The following is a 20,406-nucleotide window of genomic DNA, read 5'->3' on the forward strand; positions in this document are numbered from 1 at the left end:
GGACAAACTAGAGAAGAGAGTTCACCCGTGGGAGGCGTCGTGATGGGATGTGACTAGGGAAAGCCTTGCTTGTGTATCGACGTTAAGGGGTTTCACAGCTTCTTTGTCATATACTTGGATTATATAGATACCAGACAACGTCACAGTAGTAGTGAAAATCTTGTGGAGCAACTGTGATCAATCGACAGCAGACTTAAAATAAAAGCTGCCCTGTCTGGTCGTCTGGCAAATATAGAAACGGCACCCTGCAGCAGGGCCTGTTAGTTTCAAGACAGTTAGTAAATTTGGCCCACAACAAAGGAATATAAAATCAAGCTTCACAGCGGTTTCACTTTATTGAAACAATATTAGTGCACACAAACTACTACTTTTTTCAAAAACACTGTAAAATTAGGAAGAAAACAAGGAACATTCTGAAACAGGCAGGGGAAAAATAAAAGTGCATATCAACCATCTTATACTGTAGTTTACAACCTTTTTTCGATAGTTGTTTTTGTATTTTTCTGGGGGTTTCTTTTGTTTGTGTGGGTGTAAATATTATGTTCATGACATGTCTCCAGCTTGGATGGCTATATCATACCTTTTTTGTGGGGCTGGGGGGCTGAGATCCAGGCTGCTTCCCTGAGTTGTGTTCAACAGAAAGGGTAACAAGCCTAAAGACAAGTCACTATGTGGACGAAATAATGTTGGCAATTGTGCTTTTGATCACAGTTGGAAATTATTTTAAAATGATGGCATTTACCCCAGTGTACCCCATGACTATCTCATTTTCTTCACAAGGTAAATCAAAGGTAAATCCAGGAAAATAAAAACTGTAAACAATAAGGTCTTTGCTGCTTAAATCCCTGGATTTCTTCTCCAATAAAAAAAAAAGAATTTACTCAAGAAAATTTTAAAAATATACTTTCAGTTTTTTTGTACATCATGGCGACATGTTCCATGTGTTATTTCATTTTTATCAAAAACAAAGTACTATGAAATGTCATGAAAATAATAAAAGGAAAGTCTACAAAAATGACAAGAATCCATGTTTGATCAAATCCACAACTGATAGCACCAAATTCCAACCTTAACGTTTTTAATATCGCAAGTCTTTACAATCTAGTTTGTCCACAGTAGCTTATGGAAGTGTGAAGGTCGGCAGTTATTTCAGCTTTTCCAGTTGTACCCACTGGACACTAGTATGCTGCAAAGCTAATTGGCTACCTATAATATTTACAAAACTAAAAAAAGTAACAAAAAAAAGTAATGCATATTGATCTTTTTAGGTCCAAGACATAAACGGAAGGAACACCTGGTATGTCCGGGCCGTTTGAAAACCACAGGGGTCCAGGCTGATATGTATCGTAACTTTGAATGTCTATGTCATCCTATGGCAGTGACATGTTACTGTTTTGAGGTATATTTTTGTTGCAAGTGTCGACACGGCTTTCAAACGGACTCATCTTTCCTACATAAATCCTGTGTGAGAAAAATGAATCGGTTTATTATAAAATTCTAGGCATTTCATGACTTTTTAAAAGGCTTTAAAAAGCAGCCGACTACTGCTATTGGTTGATACACATGCAATTTAGAATATAGAGCAAAAGAGTTGTTAACTCATAACATGCCATGTTGCAACTATTACGACCCGGGTACAATTAAATAAGTATCTCTCTCGTTGGTCCTCATCCCGTCCAGTGTCCATTTCATCAGCACTACATTGCTAAAATAGAGTTGACAGTATATAATACCTAGCGTGAGTCTTGAAAATACTTCATTCAGCCTCCGAACCGTACCCCAGTCTCAGCAGGAAAGCCTTTTCTGTCCGAACTTGCATTGAGAGGAATCTAAAAACAAGGCAGGTGTTTGCACCGGTAGGAATCCTTCACGCCTCCAAAAATAGTAAATAAATATGAATGCAGGCCTGTTTTGGCAGTTATCTGTCAGGTTGTTTCCCATCGTGCTGCGGCATAAGCTACTTTTAGAAAACTATCAAAGAGAGGAGAGTCAGGGGAGCAGCCTCAGATCGTTTTCTTGAAAGGAGGAGGACGCTCGTGTTTCTGTGTGTCACAATGTGTGTGTTCTATCTCTCTCAGCTCTTCTTTTTTTACATACCATGTTTGTTTTTTTGTTGTTTTTTGGTGGGGGGAGGGAGCTGATATGTTTTGACAAGAGATATGCAGCCATTTGTACATGTGTAGGTAAGTGTGTGTGTTTGTGGTGTTTGTGCGTGTACGGATTTGCTTTAATCTCACTCAGTCAATAGCTTGATCTCATTGGCCAGGATCGTGTTGAAGTTGTACGCTTGATCAGAGAGGTCAGGGAGATCGGGCAAGGCCGGGGGTGTGGACTGGCGGGGAGACAACTGGGAGGGCTCCGCCAGCTCCGGGTCGCTCTCGCTGGAAGTGGAACCCACACTCATGTTGCAGACGGCCTCGGGCAGCGAGCCGCCGGTATGTCCCGCCGGTACGATGCACACCTCGGGCTCGCTGCTGGTCTCGCTGGTGCTGGACACGACGGACAGCAGCGACATCTTACGGGTGAGGCGGCCGGGGAGCATGGACAGGGCAAAGTCCGCCACGATCCCCGCTACGTCCATGCCGCAGGCCTGGTCGAAGGCGATGAAGCCCACGTTGGCGTTTGCCTCGCAAACCACAAACGAGCCGTCGTTGAGCTGCAGCAGGTCGATGCCGCACACATCCATGCCGAGGATGTTGGACACCTCTATGGCCAGCTGCTTCCCCTGCTCGCTCAGTGGACACATCATACCCACGCCACCTAGCGATTCAGAGACACGGGAAACTGATTAACACCTCCAACATGATGCACTTCTACAGACTGAACAACATGTCATGTAAAAATGTGATTTTGCTGTGTACACTTTTGAACAGAGGTGTCAAAAGTATTCACATTCATTACTCAGGGAGAAGTATAGATACTAGAGTTTAAAAATACTCCTCAAGTTGCACAATACAACTCAAGTTTTTTAATCAAGTAAAAGTATAAAAGTACTGGTTTCAAAACTACTTAAAGTATAAAAGTAAAAGTAATGTAAGGGGGAAAAAGCCATTAAGGACAAAAGCCATTGAAAATGAATGCATCTTAGTATAATGCAAATATATTAAAGGACCATATATGTGTACTATTGAGCATTAATGTGTTTCAGAGAGCAGGAGATATGATGACTAGTTGCCTATAAATATTGTAATGGTGCAAAAAGTCAAACTTCAGAGGCATGTTATCATTTATCCTAACCTTTATTGGAATGTACATCCAAGTTTAGTTGCAGGAATCTGAGGGAACGGATGTAAGAACAAAACTGGACAAGAACATCTGAAACAACCACAACCAAATTCACTCTATCCGGATGGAGCAATTTAACTGGATAGTTTTTTTTTAAAGGCCGAAATGAAATAGAGTAACAAGGCTGTTTTTAAAATGTAAGGAGTAAAAAGTACAGATAATTGCGTGAAAATGTAAGGAGTAAAAGTAAAAAGTCGTCTGAAAAATAATTACTCCAGTGAAGTATAGATAACCAAAATTTCTACTTAAGTAAGGTAACAAAGTATTTGTACTTTGTTACTTGACACCTCTGCTTTTGAACATCATAAGATGACACGTCTCCTAAAGATCCACCTAGAGCGTCAACAAGAACTGTTGAACAGAATCAGAATAATCTGATGACTGATGCCCTAAATATGTCACAGAGTATTAGCTACACCGAAACCGCTCATGCCCTGACACTGAAATCAGTCCCATCAGCTGGAATGCTGTGTCATATAAAGTCTAGGGGGCGGATTTAACACAAGCTGCTTGATTCTGGACAGGTGCCCAGACCAGCTGGAGCAGGTGGAGAATTAAACTCAATCACAATTACAGAGGAATGCTGTAAATGGTCAATTTTTTTCTATTCCAATGATTTGATGATCGCAGTAGTCAGATGGCAACGTTATCTGCCATTCATGTAAGAGGTCAGGACAAAAGGTTGGGTCATCGAAAGCCAAAATATTATAAAATAGTGTCCTGAATTTAAGAACTGTTCCAGTGTGGTGATTACAGCTCTTATAGAGGGGCGGAGGAAGCAGGTTCAGTAATTAAACGTTGTGATGGCCGCCTCTCGGGCATCTGCCTACCCAGGGAGCAGTTGCTCTGCATGCGACCGTCAGTGGAGCAGCGCAGCATGGAGCCGATGACACGGCCGCCCACCAGGACCACGCGCACGTCGCGGCCATGCGACTCCTTGACGTACTCCTGAAACAGGTAGGGGGTATCGTGGCGGATCAGGTGGCATAGATCCGTCAGGTGGTGTTTATCCCGCGCCAGGAACACAGCCTTTCCTAAGAGACGGAAGAACACACTAGATGAGAAAAGAAAAGGACTAATGAGCCTTGTTTTCAGTCTGTCGCAGCACATGCCTCGACGTGAATATGCAATCAAGACGCTCGCAAGGTCTATCATTTGGGTTATGTAAGTTGAGGCTGGATTGAGTCCTCAATGTTTTCCTGGAAAGATCCTCGAAGCAAATCCCGTTTCAATTACAATTTCTCACAAAAAGGACATGACAGAGCTGCTTCTCAGAGCTGCTTCTCACGCTTTAATTAGCAGCTCTTGGCTCCGTCTTCATGGTCAAGACCGTTGAACACTTTTCCAGGAAAAATCATGCCACAGCTCCGTGAACATGCAGATCTTGCAATCCAAACACTGTCTTCCTAATATTATAATGATATGGTGAGCAGGTTTGATCCTCATTTTAGACGTTTGACTCCTTAAGTGTTACATCCAACTAGGAATGGGCGATATTTTACCGTTCACGATAAACCGTCAAAAAAATTCCCCACGGTAAGAATTTGTCATCTCACGGTAAAAACGATAAATTGAGGAAATGAGCCAGAAAGAAAGAAAGAAAGAAAGAAAGAAATGAGCCTGAAAGAAAGAAATGAGCCTGAAAGAAAGAAAGAAGAAAGAAATGAGCATGAAAGAAAGAAATGAGCCTGAAAGAAAGAAAGAAGAAAGAAATGAGCATGAAAGAAAGAAAGAAAGAAAGAAAGAAATGAGCCTGAAAGAAAGAAATGAGCCTGAAAGAAAGAAAGAAGAAATGAGCCTGAAAGAAAGAAAGAAAGAAAGAAATGAGCCTGAAAGAAAGAAAGAAAGAAATGAGCCTGAAAGAAAGAAAGAAGAAAGAAATGAGCCTGAAAGAAAGAAAGAAGAAATAAATGAGCATGAAAGAAAGAAAGAAAGAAATGAGCATGAAAGAAGGAAAGAAAGAAAGAAAGAAAGAAATGAGCCTGAAAGAAAGAAAGAAGAAAGAAATGAGCCTGAAAGAAAGAAAGAAGAAATAAATGAGCCTGAAAGAAAGAAAGAAGAAATAAATGAGCATGAAAGAAAGAAAGAAAGAAATGAGCATGAAAGAAGGAAAGAAAGAAAGAAAGAAAGAAATCAGCTTATCGTTATTGGGATAAATGCCAGAAATTATCGTGATACATTTTTTTGTCCATACCGCCCATCCCTACATCCAACATGATATGCATGGAATAACAGTTAAGATTATCAATATTTGTAGTTTGTACTTGCAAAGCTGAAACATTGGGGTGTTCAGGGTGGTTCACCTCAATATTATATCAAATATCCTCCAACAACTTGTCGTGGACAGCACATGATATCCAACTTTGGCATGTGATAAACACTTCTTAATTCCACTGATCCATAAAGTTTTCAGACTGCTCTTTGTATTTGTTCCTTTAGGGATAGGCGAGCCCTCTGAGGAGCTGAGGGCCTTCGTTTTGGCTAATTTTGACCCAAGCCATAGTGCCTTGCAAGGGTTAAATGAGAAGGAAGGCAAGCTGGACTTTGGCCAGCATCACCGGAAAACCACAGAAAACTGAAACAACCCTTGAGACAGTGAACTCAATAAAAAGGGTCAAACTTGCTGTTAACTGACGGCTGATTTCCAGAACAATGCATTGTGGTGGCAGCCCGGGGTACCGAACACTGTTGTTATTCCCTGACACAATCGTAGAGCCACTCAGGAGTTAATGACTACGAATAGGAAATGCCTGATGGGTCAGCAGACTCCGGGGCTGATCTCTCGGAGAGACACACGGCATTAATGGTGAGGCTCAAACTCCCCACTTACAAGCCTCTTATGCTCTCAAGAAAATGAGGAAACTCACGCAACTTTTAAAATAGAAACTGAAATGATTAATCAGTCTGAAAGCTTAACAAGTTTGTGTTTCACAGTCTAAGCAGCACCACAGACCTAATTATCTGACACTCTGTCAATGAATTTCATGGAGGGGGTGGACTGAATTCCAGCTGGTGAGGACATTTCCGAGGTGTGGTGAACAGAATTAATTACGGGAATTATAGATTTTTACCTCTGTGGCCACGCGCATTCTTCACCACTACCGGGTAGCCCAGCGGCTCCGCCTCGTCAATCATCTTACGGAAGTTGTCATGTCCCCCTGAGGAAAACCCATGCAAAGATTTGTTTTTCAGGAAAAAATAGTAAACCACAGTACAAGCTTTTCATGTTTTGATGGCATGGTTCACACATTGCAGTCGACTCGACGGTGGGAGGAGAGGAAATGTAGCACGTCGCTATGGAAACAGGAGGGACACAAAACAGAACGCCTGTACGAGAGCCGTCCTGAGCTTAAGAACTCGTCGCTTGATTCATCCGACTGGAACAGAGGACTCACTGACCGAAGAGTTTAATGTGAAGCAGCTGACCGTATCTGACAAGGATTTACAACGCGAGCTCCTTGCAACAGATGTTCTCAAGATTCTTTCAGCTTCGGCTTGAAAGACAATGAAACAATGTGCTTGAAAATATTAGGGGTGATAATAATTTCTTTCCACATCAACTTCCATTGTCCACCTCTCTGGCGCTGTCTCGCGCTCCTCGTATTCCTGTCTGGTCCTGCCTGGCATTCGGTCAAAGGAACAGATGCAAAACAAGCCAGTCTCCTGGCTCTATTCTGACGCTCTAAATCACACATGCTTTCCCTGAGTGGGGAAAAACACCGAAGGAGCAGAGGAGGAGATAGCGGACACCAAACGTGGTCACAACCGCATTATAAAGCTACTACGGAAATTACATATTTAATTTGAAAACTGATTTTAAAAAAAGGCTTGGGGTGGGATGTGTGTACATGGTGGTGGTCGGGGGCGGTTACATAAGCTCTCCAGCTGCTCTGCAGGCTTCGCCTGGCCTACTGTGCACAGAGACGCAAGGAATGCAGCTCCCCCCTCGTTTCTCCCCCCTCCGTCCTTCTCTTTCTGATCTCATGAACACCACTACACTGTGGATTTTTTGTAAACAGAAAGAAATACGTGCTTCTGGTTGTCTGCCTTTGTTTCCTATTACAAAAATCAATGAAGTCAACAATAAATAAATAACAATGGTTGTAGCTTTGCTGGCAGGCCCTTTTAAGCACAGGAGATTGTTATTCTTTCCTAACTTGTTGTTTTCCGTCATCGTTTCCTGAGGTGCACTACATTTTATTTTAGCCTGCAAATACCCCAGCAACAGCTGTTTATAAATGCTTAAGTAGCCGCTAAGTATTATGGGGATATTCTAAATAAAAGAAAAAGAAAGTATGAATGTCATTCATAGGGTCGGCTTCAGAGAACCATCAAACAGATTATTTATTTCGGCAGGTTTATTGAAAATAGTGGATATAGTTGAACTTCAAACTTTAAAAATAATGTTTAAAGCAAAAAAAAGATCATTACCAGAACAGTTACAACATTTGTTCAGATTGGAGGATGAGGATAACAGACTTAAATTTGATTTCAAACATACTTTTGCAAGGCTAAACATAAAACAAATGTGTATTTCTGTTACAGGTGTAAAATTATGGCATAGACAAAGCAAGGAACTGAAAAGTTGCACAAGTTTGTGTCAGCTTAAGAAAATGTTTAAAAAAGAAAAGATAAGTGCTTACAAAAAAGAAGAAGGAGAAAGAGAAAAAAAATAGAAGAGTGGTATTTTTGTTTGTTTTCTTGTTTATATATAGATAGATTGGTGTTCAGCAAGTCAATGTAATTGTATTAACAGAGAGGGGCAGGTATCATACGTTTTCTTCTTCCTGCTCCTTTTCTTTCATGGTGTAATGTGTACTTCTTGGAATTTTGTACAACATTGTTAAGATATACCATGAATGGAATAAATTAAATGAAATGAAATGTAAATTTTGGCCTCGCCTGGGAGTGTTTGGGTGGGGATTTACCGTAGGAGAAGGTGTCGGGAAGGGGAACCCCGTGGCCGGCGAGCTCCTGAAAGGTCCAAAACTTGTTGACGCAGTTGAGTATGGCCTGAGGCCGGTTGATCAGCCGACAGCCCATCTTCTCCAGGTGGCGCAGCACCGTGATGTCACTGTCAGACTGCACCCAGGGCGTAGGAACCCGCACCACCACCACCTGTGGGTAAGACGTCACCAACTCCTGCTCCACTCGCAGACCTTGAGGGGGAGACGATGATGGGGAAAAGAGAGTAGTAGATAGGAAACAAAAGATCAAAAAAGGGTTATGATTAGATACAAATCTTGTACCTTTATTAAGTCACTCAGTGGGCTTGAGGATATACAAAATAGACTGAAAAACTGAAAAAGTTCTGGTGAGTGGGTGGAATTTTCTCATAGAGGAATTGGGGCCTTTAGACAGTATCTTGCATGTCCTGACTTACAGGTTTAAAATCTGAAACATTTGTGTTTCCAGCTCCAATTTCCCTCCCTAAGATTCATATTTACAGCCTGGTGAGATTAGGAACCGATCATCGAATGCTGCGACAGTTTCTTCCTCTTACTGAGTGTGGACGCTGCTCCGGGCCTCAACACGGCTACGGACTGGAATTCTGCCAGGTTAACAGGGCCGGGCAGAGGCCGACGCTCCACGGTTTGTGGTGCCGAAGCATGAATGTGAGCCTGGCAGAGCCTGATACAAATATTTAAAACACATCCAGCCTCTTTTGAGATCTACCACTGCAGTAATAAAACGTGGACTTCTTCCTTCACAGGGAAAGAGATATCCTACCTAGATGACATACTGACACCAAATATGTATTTGCCCCAATGTAGGACAGTTAGGGAAAGAGATGTCTGATGTCCCGTGGGTGCAAATCTACAATTTAATCACACTGATCAGCAGCATTATACTGTAAACACAGTGACAGAGCATCTACGTTGGATTCACATGAATTACACGCTCACTTCCGGACGGGTTAGATGTTTGGAAATGCCGTGACAGCCGTTCATGAGCTCAGACAGAGAATCAGTGAGGGGAAATCTAACATACATATGTGTGAATTTCACTTAAACATTTCTAGGATATAATATCCTACTGTCAAGACCAACATCGTTTGGATTAAATGTCAATCGTTTCTGATGGATTCACAAAGCAAAATCAGTGTAATCCAACAGATGAAGGAAATGCATGAACCTTTCCTTTATTGAAAATGAAATTGACCCTGGTCTCAATTGTTTCATCCTGATATCACTTTTCTAATGCAAATCAGAGCAAAGGAACAATAGCTTACTGAGCACATCTGAATAGGTTGCTGAAAAGCCATTTCAATTCACCGCCCCACGTATAAGCTATAGAAAACTGGAGGTGGGGGGAGCTGACAAAGACAATCTTTTATGGTGTCATAGTGAGGAAATTGATAGTTTGACTACAAACGTGCCAACCTTTCTACAAAAAGCTACAAATCAAGCACATTTTAACACTTATAAGCCCCTCTCCAAGCAGCTCTCTGAATGTGCATGACTGAATCACATAGATGTGTTGGCTTGATGTTTTGCAGCACAGATGGCATTTTCAGCAGCCGTGGACCGAAACCTGGCAAATCATTTACTGGTGACTGATGGTATTTTATCACCATGGACGAGAAAAGGAGATAAATTAGATTTTTTTGAGCCTATGAATGCAACTAAATAACTCATCCTTATGTTTAATAAGTGATGACAAAACCTATGCGCAGCTGTGTGCATTCATGTGTACTATATGTACAGAATGGAAAAGAAAGGAGGGACATTTGTCAGTGACGCGGCAATCCAGCGATCTTAGAAATTGTTTAAGCTTAACGGTCGCTGCTATCTTTAAACACAACAGTTTCCAATATGTTGAAATAGGGCAATGAGGTGTGAGGTGCGATGTAAAAATGCATGTAAATAGAGAAGTGTGAGAGGCAATGAACAGATCCCCACCCCTTCATTTTTCTCCTCCACTTCCTCTTGACAATCTCCGCAAAGAAGCAGGAGGATTCACTGCCACCTCCAACCCTATTCAGCGCTCTTCCACACTGCAGTGATTGTGCAGCCGCTGAGAGCGCTGTGACTGGTGTTACAGTGAGAAGTGTCAGGGGATGTGGTCTCATGGTTTTTGACAGACAGTATTCACAGTGCTCGTCTCTGTCTCCTGGGGGACCTAACGGAGACCAATGAGGCAGCCGGATGAATCAGGCCTATTCATCTGATGCAAGTGTTTGTGTGCTCTACAATGCCCGTCATGTGACCATGGCAAAACTGCTTAGAGATCCCTCGCAATTCTGCGAGATAACTATTTAAGCATATGGTAGATTTGAGATAACGTTCATATAACTAGAGTACGAAGTGTTCATATTTAGAAGAAATAGGATTTTTTTTCCTTCATCCAGGTTTGATCCAATGTAGCATTCCCATTGTTTGATGGATTGTATAGGTGCATCCCATTTTCAATCTGCCCTACAAAGCTTAGAGGCATAACAGGCATTCTACGCATGCCGCTGCAACGTCACACAGCAGACCGGGCCTGTGTTTAGCTGGCGAGTTAATGTCGGCCCTTAATGCAATTTCAGTAGAGGTCAGGGTATCCTGCCTACGTTAACCCATAGAGGCAGCATGTTAATGCAGTTTCTCAAGGTTTGAGTTGGGCTCACAAGCCACTCAAGTGCTAAATACGCTAAATACATTTTAACATTTACAATTCTTGAGCTGAAGCAGTGGAGACGGGCCACCAAAAATAGCTCAAAAACAAAAACTGAAAAAGCATGAAGTAGGGCTGGGCGATATATCGAGATTTTAATATATATCGATATATTTTCAAACACGATATGGTATGAGACAATATCGTTTATATCGATTTAAAAAAAATGTTTAGGTTTTTTTTTTACGTTTTTTTTTTTTTTTACATTTTTTTTTAATGATTTTGATATAGCTTATTTTGTGACGAATTGACTTGAATGTTTTATTTGAGATTTGCACAAATGTTTTGTTATTTGCACAACTGTCAACCTCAGTGGAAAAGTCTGCCTGTTACTGTCTACATTGTATTAATTGCACAGTGTATTTTAATTTAATTTGTTATGCAGGAAAGGAATATTTGTTTTATTTGATTCAAGAAGCATTTTTATTCTATATATGCAGGCAGTTTATTTTTATTTGATTTGTTTTATACATTTTGATATTGTGCAGACCTCTGTTAACAAAGGTACCTGTGTGACATTTGGCACGAGGCTTTGTATTAAAACTGACTGTTTTTTTAAGGGTTTGCCTCAGAAAAAAATGAAGCTAACAGAGATGCTATGCTATAATGCTTTGGGGGAAACCCCAATTATGACACAGAAAAAATATCGAGATATATATCGAGTATCGCCATTTAGCTAGAAAATATCGAGATATGACTTTTGGTCCATATCGCCCAGCCCTAGCATGAAGCAGTGAAGATGCTTTTGCCATGCCCAAAATGTGCATTTTTACCTGCCAGAGCGGCGGGACATTCACAAAAATCCCCAAATGAAAAAAAACAGGAGCCTCATGCAGAAGAACGTTGAAATGTTTCAATCATATTTATGGGATTGAATTAATCTGCAGCTTCTTCCATCACAGCTTGTAAAAGGATAAACAACATTAGTGTGTAGTGTGTAGTGTGTGACGGCCAGGGCCTGTAGAGATGCACTGATCTGATAACAATCGGATATTGGGCTCAATATTGTTTAAATAGCCGGATCAGGTATTGTTAAATGGGGCAGATCAATGAGGCTGATCTGTCAACCTGAATTCTGTGTGTACGCTTACAAAGTCACACGTCAGCTGCACATAACTGCAGTGGCAACAAAAAGTATGTGAACCCTTTGCATTCATTTGTCAGAGTATTATTGGGTATCTGATATGCAAATCCCACATATCAGTGTCAGAATGGGAACTGTAAAAGTTGACAGATGAATCCCTATTTGCCTGTTTTGCACTATCAGAAATAAATAAAGAAATAAACCTCCCAGAGTGATGCAAATTTGTTCTGCCCCATGTGCTTTCATATCTAGACAAAAAAAAGGGAAAAAAAAGAAGCAAGACCTGTGACGTTCTTTGCCCCAAACCAATAAAATGCAAACAGACCTCTTCAGGCTGCATGTGAGCAATCTTTTGTATTAAATTATTTACGTTATTTTATCGGAGAATTCAAAACCATATGATGTTAATTCATGAAATTATTATTACAGTCATCCAATCTGACCAATTTATGGCATGAGTGATCAGTAAGAGCTTGCAAATCAAGCATCAAACAACAGAATTTAGTGTAATTGTATTTTGGAAACATGCACACGCCACTTTACTTGAAACCCATGACTGCCATATGATCCACTGGTGAGATAATTACAAAGCCATCCATAATATTCCATATTTACTGACACAAATGTGTCACATTTGCCAGTGTGGGGTAAGAGAGTGCCCACTGGCTGGAGCGAGGATCACGGAGGTTTATGACATCAGTTCATATCCGATACTTGTTAAATTATGTTTGAACGCCGGGTGTGAAATGCCTCTCACTAGATGATATCTGGATTTAGACATCTAATGTAAGGGACTGCCATGTGTCGAGCAATGTGATGTACCTGACCACGTTGACGCTGACTTTACATTGAAAAAGGCATTGGTTCATCCACATGATCAATTTAATCGATCCCTGGTACATCACTGCTTATTATGATTGCTTATTTATACGTTTATTTATTTTCAGGGTTTATACAGCAATCCTTATGTTAAATTTAATACCAATTTAATACCTTTTTCACTACCTTCAGATTTTTTTAAAAAACTGTCACAACATTAAGTGTTAATCACGGACCTTTTAACATTAATACAGATTTTGAACTATAGAACACTATACAGAACAGATTTATAGACTCATTGATATTGACCAGATGTTTCACATTTATTTCACTTTGTGAATGACAATAAAATAGACTGCTTAAAATGTAAAAGGTAAAAAAATAATACCAATTTAAAAAAAAAAAAATACCTCTGACAGTGAATTTAACACTTTTAATGGCCTTAAATTTGGCAATTTTCATTTATCACTTTTTAATACTTTTTAAAACCCCGCGGAAACACTGATTTTAGACTTAATTAATTAGTCTTAAATGTTTATATTACACTTTATTTATGAACCTAACCTCGAGTTGATCTTTTTTTTTTTTTTTAGGGAAAATAAGTCCAACTTTAAAATTGAAAATTGGGTGTGGCGTTAAGAAAATAAGACATGTTACTTTCAGGCCACATCCCCCAGCTGCACATGTGTGAGCTCACTGAAGCCTCTTCCCATGGAAACACTGAAGCCATTAATCTGGACCGTAAAGTGGACAAAGTGAAGACTATTAAGGCAGTCCACTGAGGCTTTCTGCTTGCTGTTGGACACAGGCAGCTACTTATCTGACCAATGGTAAGCTGATAACTGACCAGCAGGCGGTGGCAAATGATAAGGCCACTACTTACTTAATGTGGACGGTTATTCATCCATCTAACGGCAGCTTCTACTGGACATTTCCATGGTTGGGCGGGTGATTAACATACCTAGGTTAATGACCAATTAGAAGAGACACGCCCTTGGCCGGACATATGTCTAGACTGGAAAAATAGCAACTAGCTAATCTGTTGTAAAAATATAACATGACTCGTCACATTACAATCAGACACATATGGTCATTTGTTCCAGTGACAGGTGCCTTCCAACTAATAACAGGCACGTTCACAGTTAGTGACGGTGAGACTACGTGGTGCAAAATGATTTAGATAGACGATATTGACAGATGAGTTTCCTCCGGGGCATAGTGAGTACATGTCTTTTTTTATTTGCCACCACATGCCACTCAGACACAGTGGCATGTGACACATCATTGGACTGAGGAATAGCTAGCTTTGGTGAGGATATACTGTAACCTCTGACTACAAGCACCACAATAACGGCACTGCCTCAAACGTAACATAATATTGTCAAAGCCCCAGGGCCGTTTCCTATTACACCCTCTAAATATTGATTTAATTTAATTTATGGACATTTTCATAGGTGATACATTAGTTTAAAATGTATAGATGTTATTTCAAATGTATACACAATGAGTACTGTAAAAACACCTCAGACGTACAGTAGCTATATTTTCTGAGGTTTATATAAAAACTTATCTCTCACTAGATGATATCTGACTTGCATTCATACTCAACTAGACATAGTGTCAATCTACATTTACCCTTCTGTCGAACATCTTTTCATCAGTTTAATATTTCATTTAGAGGTCCTAAACTCTGGAACAATTTAGATATGTCTCTGAGGTCCACATTGTCATTTATATCCCTCAAAAAATTACTGAAAAAATATCTCATGTCCTAATTTTTCAATGTATTCTCTATTATGTATCCTTGTTTTCTTTTCATGTTTATAATTAGAGTTTTCTTATGTTTGTACATTTAATTTTCTGTTTACAGTAGATGACGGGAGTGGAACTCTGTACAAGCCCTCTGGGCTTCGTTCCCTCCTTGCACTATTTTTTAAATTGTGCTAAATAAATAAATACAAAATACAAATACCTAACATTTCTATGTTTTGCTACCAAATCCTTATGATTATTAAATTGTAAATTTATGTGGCCTGGAAAGACACATGCATTGCAAAAGAAAAAACTATGCTTTACGGATAGAGATAATGCTGTTGAGGTGCCAATTCCTCCTTGCCCTCAGTTTATGAACTTCAAACTCCAGCGTGTCTGTATTTTAGGTGTAAAAGAAGTGTAGGTAAGCGATATAATAAATGTATGACCAGTGTGCATCTTAATATTGGAGTTTTATTAACGTAAAAACTCCAATATTAACGTAAAAACTCCAATCCTGTAACTTTTGCACAGACTCATATCCGGCACTTTACAAACCTCATTGTACATTTCTGTCTATACTTTTTACCTATCCTAAGTTCCTAAGTCACTTTTGTACAGACTCACCCGGCACTTTAAAACCTCATTTTGTACATTTCCGGTCTACATTTTATTTTACTGTTTATACTTTTTATTGTTTATACATTTAATTTTATTTTATCTCTTATATATTTGTTTTTATATTTGTATTGTGTTGCACCAATCCCCATAACAAATTCCTTGTGTGAAAACTTGGCAATAAACCCTTTTCTGATTCTGATTCTGATTCTGAAGAGATGTATTCTGTGACACCCTGTGAAGGAATCCGTCAACATGACCAACCTGTCTTAATCTGTGATGTCAAACCAAGGCTCAGACGACTTCTACTGTACACAGATTAAGAGCCAGCATGGATTACAGGTCATGTCACTAACCTGCCGGGTAGACGACAGGATAAACTAGACAGTACTGGACAGTTTTCTTCCTTTTTGATAAAAACTAGACAGTACTTCCCTTTTAGCAGTGCTGCCTTGATGTTTCTCAACAGACAGTTGCCAGTCTGAGTATGACAAGTGGGAACAAACCATGAAATAACAGCGTGATTACAGGCTGTTAACACACACTCCTGTTCATCCCATGCTTGCACCCATCAACTCAGCCTCTGCTTATTTAAACCCACCATTTATGTGTTAATTAAGTTTCTCACACCTCTCATCTGGAGACACAGCCCCATTTCGCACCATGCCCACAAATTCCATGTGTGTCTGTTGTGAGTTCCTGCTGTTGCCGTCACTTCATTAAGCCCCCTCCTGTTACTGTGAAATAGTTAAGGTTCCGGACAGAGCAATGCAAAATGACAACAAAATACATAAACAAAAACAGGGTTATTCAATTCCAGTCGTCATAATCAGTTTACCACATGAGCCATCCATCAAATAGCAAACAGAAACAGTGCAAGCCTTATTTTCTATCTCTTTAGTTAATCTGATTAGCATTTGGCCTTATAGTTAACACAATGAAATCATTTTTTAAGGTGTTTTTTTTCTTCTTTTAAGCATCACTTTGGGTGTTGGTCACATCTGCATGCAAACTACTACCTTCAGTACAAACACGATGTTTTTGATAACTCAGATTAGGAATGGGTGATATTTTACCGTTCACGATAAACCGTCAAAAATATTCCCCACGGTAAGAATTTGTCATCTCGCGGTAAAAATGATAAATTGAGGAAATGAGCCAGAAAGAAAGAAAGAAAGAAAGAAAGAAAGAAAGAAAGAAAGAAAGAAAGAAATGAGCCTGAAAGAAAGAAAGAAAGAAGGAAAGAAAGAAAGAAGGAAGGAAATGAGCCTGAAAGAAAGAAAGAAAGAAAGAAAGAAAGAAATTAGCCTGAAGTAAAGAAAGAAAGAAAGAAATTAGCCTGAAGTAAAGAAAGAAAGAAAGAAAGAAAGAAAGAAAGAAAGAAAGAAAGAAAGAAAGAAAGAAAGAAAGAAAGAAAGAAAGAAAGAAAGAAAGAAAGAAAGAAAGAAAGAAGTATTTTTTTTATTATCATTTTTATCGTTATCGGGATAAATGCCAGAAATTATCGTGATACATTTTTTAGTCCATACCGCCCATCCCTAACTCAGATTGGTTATAATTGCTAGCCTTTCAACAGAGCCTTTCAACACAAATTGATTTACAAGGAGATGGTGGGCAAAAATTCACAAACTGCCTAGATATTAAAAACATAGAAGCGCAAACGGTGTTTACAGGATTTTTATATCCTTAAAAAAAAATCACTTCCTGCAGCTCAAATGCTCGGGTAAATCAACACTGGAGAGGATGAAACGAGGCAGTCTAGCTGGAAAGTGGGTTAGGCGGTCACCGCTGTGCTGCTGATTTATGGTCCCGCGTTACACCGACGCAGACGTTATTACGCGGCGACGGCGTAGGCTCTGCGTCGATTTAACGCGGAACCATAATTCAAGGCGATTTATGGTCCCGCGTTACACTAACGCAGAGCCTACGGCGTAGGGACGCGGCAACGCGCACCGTATGGCGCGCGTCGCCGCGTATCCTACGCCGTAGGCTCTGCGTCGATTTAACTTGGAACCATAATTCAGCAAAATTAAGTATGTACAACACAAAATGCGAGATTCAGACGGGGGCAGGTATGATTTGAATGGGTCATACTTACCTAATTGGCCCTGGCTGATCGTCAGCACGATCTGATCCATGAGGAGGGAGCGGAACTCCACATCCTCGTCGACGCAGCGCTCCTTCAGAGCCCGCAGGATCTGGACCTGAGGGTACTCCTGGCTGATGCGCCGGTCCGTCACGAACCACACCCGAGAACACATGTTAGGATGTGATATTTATTTAAAAAAAAAAAAAAAAAAAAGGGAAAAAAAAGGGAGAAAAAAAGAAGAATATGTCCTGGTGGTGGTGTTGTTGTTATGGGGGCAGGTGTGGTGCAGCGCGGGATTCAGACGGAGTTTGGCGGTGAGATGCTCACACAATGGAGACCTCGGCGGTTAAACGGCACTAGTATACTGTAGCAGGCGGTGATGTGGCTAAAAAGCAAAAAAAAAAAAAAAAATCTGGACCGAACCGGCGGGGGAGGACAGTCTTCTCTATCCCCTTTGTTTCCTTTCGTTCCCAGCCATTTAGTCTCGTCCGCGGTGCATCGTCTAGACCGTTGGTTGGGAGAGGAAAAAAGCAAAATATTGTGTTTTTCAACCGGAAGAACGAGTGTTTTTAGAGTCTCTCTCATACAAAGCCCTGGCTGCTCCGTATTTCCGCTTCACGACTCTGCTGCTAAAGTTTTCCCGTGATCGCAGCGGTTTGCACAAACAGCATTAAAGGAAAAAAAAAGGGAAAAAAAATGTTCGTTGTATGACACGGCTGAAAAAAAAACCCAGCCTCCTCTCTCGGTGCGTTTGGCTGCTATCCACGAGGTATTGGTGCTGAAAAGTCCACGCTGCGTTTACAACTCCACTTCTCCGCGCGCCCGCGGCGTGCACGGCTGCGACCGACGGGGTCGGCCCCAAAACAAAGCTTTTGGAGGGGGCGGCGACCAATCACGGCCCCGGACCGTCTCGTTGTCCGGGCAACGCGCGGAAGGTGTGGGCGGGGCCGCTGCTCGGGTAGCCAATCAGAGGCGGGATAGACGCAGAGCGATGGATAGACCATAGACATATATAAAGGCTAGATGACTCAAGGCGGAGTCTCCAGCGTCGTTCACCGGCGGCCATCTTGCCACAGGAGAGTCGCTCACTCATAACATTGTGTTTAATGGTGCCTGTACTGCTTAAACAACCTTAACTTGCTCAATTCTCAACAGATTTTCAAACAGTTTGGTTTGTTATGAACGTCAGAGATGTAGTTATGACACTGCATACTTGTGAATAATTATGAACATTGAAAAACGTACTTTTATATGAAAATAACCAGAAACAGATAGCTATGACATGGTATTTATATTAAATCAATATTTCTATAGTATTCTTAGTAATATTTATATTTACATTATAACATATATACATATATTATTACCTTATAACATGTTTATATATTATTACATTATGATGTATTAATATCATGACATTATAACATGTGTGTAAACATGTTATAATGTCATGATATAAATACATCATAATGTAATAATATATAAACATGTTATAATGTTATAATTATATACACATATATATATATATATATATATATATATATATATATATATATATATATATATATATATATATATATATATATATATATATATATACACACATGTTATAAGGTTATAATATATATGTATATATGTTATAATGTAAATATAAATATTACTAAGAATACAATCGAAATATTCATTTAATATAAATACCATGTCATAGCTATCTGTTTCTTGTTATTTTCATACGAAAGTACGTTTTTCAATGTTTATAATTATTCACAAGTATGCAGTGTCATAACTACATCTCTGACGTTCATAACAAACCAAACTGTTTGAAAATCTGTCTAGAATTGAGCAAGTTAATGTTGTTTAAGCAGTACATGCACCATTAAACACAATGTTATGAGTGAGCGAACTCTCCTGTGGCAAGATGGCCGCCGTGTGACGACGTCGCAGCAGCGCGGACGAGTCATCTAGCCTTTATATATGTCTATGGATAGACGGTGGCAGGGGGGCGGGGCTTGGTGAGCGCGCAGAGTGGGCTGAGAAAACAGTGCCAGTTATGGTTCCACGTTACAGCAACGCAGACCATACGGTGTACCCTACGGCGTAGTCTCTGCGTCGATTTAACGCGGGACCATAATTCATGCTGTAGGCTGCAGTGCGCATGAGACCACGCACCCTCCGAACCGGTTTAGACCAGACCAGTAGTAGCGGTGGTCGCTCAAGTGTCGGGGAGATGACATAAGGTCATTGTGACCCAACGATATTAAATACTTCTTGTATTTCCCTCCCTTTTTTTGAATGGCCGTTGTCCTTTTGCAAAGGCAGGGATGTATTTATTTGATAACTGGATCAAGACGATGGCTATTGTTTACCAACGCCATCTAGCTGAGAGAAAACATGTGAATGACCCACTTCTTTTCCTTCCTCTCTGTACTGGAGCACAAAGGACCGCCCATTGCCTTTTCTAGGGGGATATGGTGCAATTCAATCAGAGAAAAAAGAATTATGATGTGTGGAATTTTACACTTTTTTTTTTGTGATCAAATTTTTTTTTTTTCTGAAAAACAAACATGGTGCATGTATTTGATATTTTAACAAACAAGCACCAATACATAAAAACAAATGAATGGATAGATGTAATAACACAAAACCAATGCAAAACAAAAAAGAAAGAAAAAAAAGTAATGCCCATATCATTAAGTATAAAAATGCACTTTTTAAAAATATTTTTTTATTATTATTTACACTAGAAAACAAACAAAACAAACAGTCAAACGAAATAGTACAAAACAAGAAAGTCAATGTTTTTGCACAGATTTCGATCAGGTGTGTGCGAGTATGAGTGCGCTTATGTATGTATGTGCGTATGGGTATGATGGTGTTCTACAATTATGTTTTTTTTAAGGAGAGGAATGCAGCCAAAAATAAATAAATAAGTAAATAAAGCTAAATAATTCATATTTACCCTTTCTGATACTACCACGTTTCCTTTTGTATCACTCACAAATTAAGTTTAAACATCAGTTTGCTGATAAGACGCCACCTAAGACTTCCTAACTTGCCAAAGAAACTTGACATTTAAAAAAAGTTATGTGTACACCCATGG

At 39.9% G+C, this 20,406-nt stretch overlaps 1 protein-coding gene across 2 annotated transcripts; it reads right to left on the reverse strand.

Annotated features, from left to right (window-relative positions):
• Positions 1-1,742: 1,742 nt before the first annotated feature.
• On the reverse strand, positions 1,743-18,147 carry rimkla (ribosomal modification protein rimK-like family member A). Of its 2 annotated transcripts, XM_061736450.1 has the most exons (5): positions 17,316-18,147; positions 8,214-8,444; positions 6,357-6,443; positions 4,116-4,319; positions 1,743-2,760 (listed from the first exon to the last, which is right to left on the reverse strand). In XM_061736450.1, exons 1-5 carry the CDS (start codon positions 17,476-17,478, stop codon positions 2,234-2,236), a joined length of 1,212 nt encoding a protein of 403 aa, XP_061592434.1. In that variant the 5' UTR covers positions 17,479-18,147; the 3' UTR covers positions 1,743-2,233. The 2 variants fall into 2 exon arrangements, with proteins under 2 accessions (XP_061592434.1, XP_061592435.1); XM_061736451.1 differs by lacking the exon at positions 6,357-6,443.
• Between the last annotated feature and the right edge of the window lie 2,259 nt (positions 18,148-20,406).

The sequence above is a fragment of the Cololabis saira genome, chromosome 12, assembly GCF_033807715.1.
Source record: "Cololabis saira isolate AMF1-May2022 chromosome 12, fColSai1.1, whole genome shotgun sequence".
In the NCBI taxonomy this organism is placed as follows: Eukaryota; Metazoa; Chordata; class Actinopteri; order Beloniformes; family Belonidae; genus Cololabis; species Cololabis saira.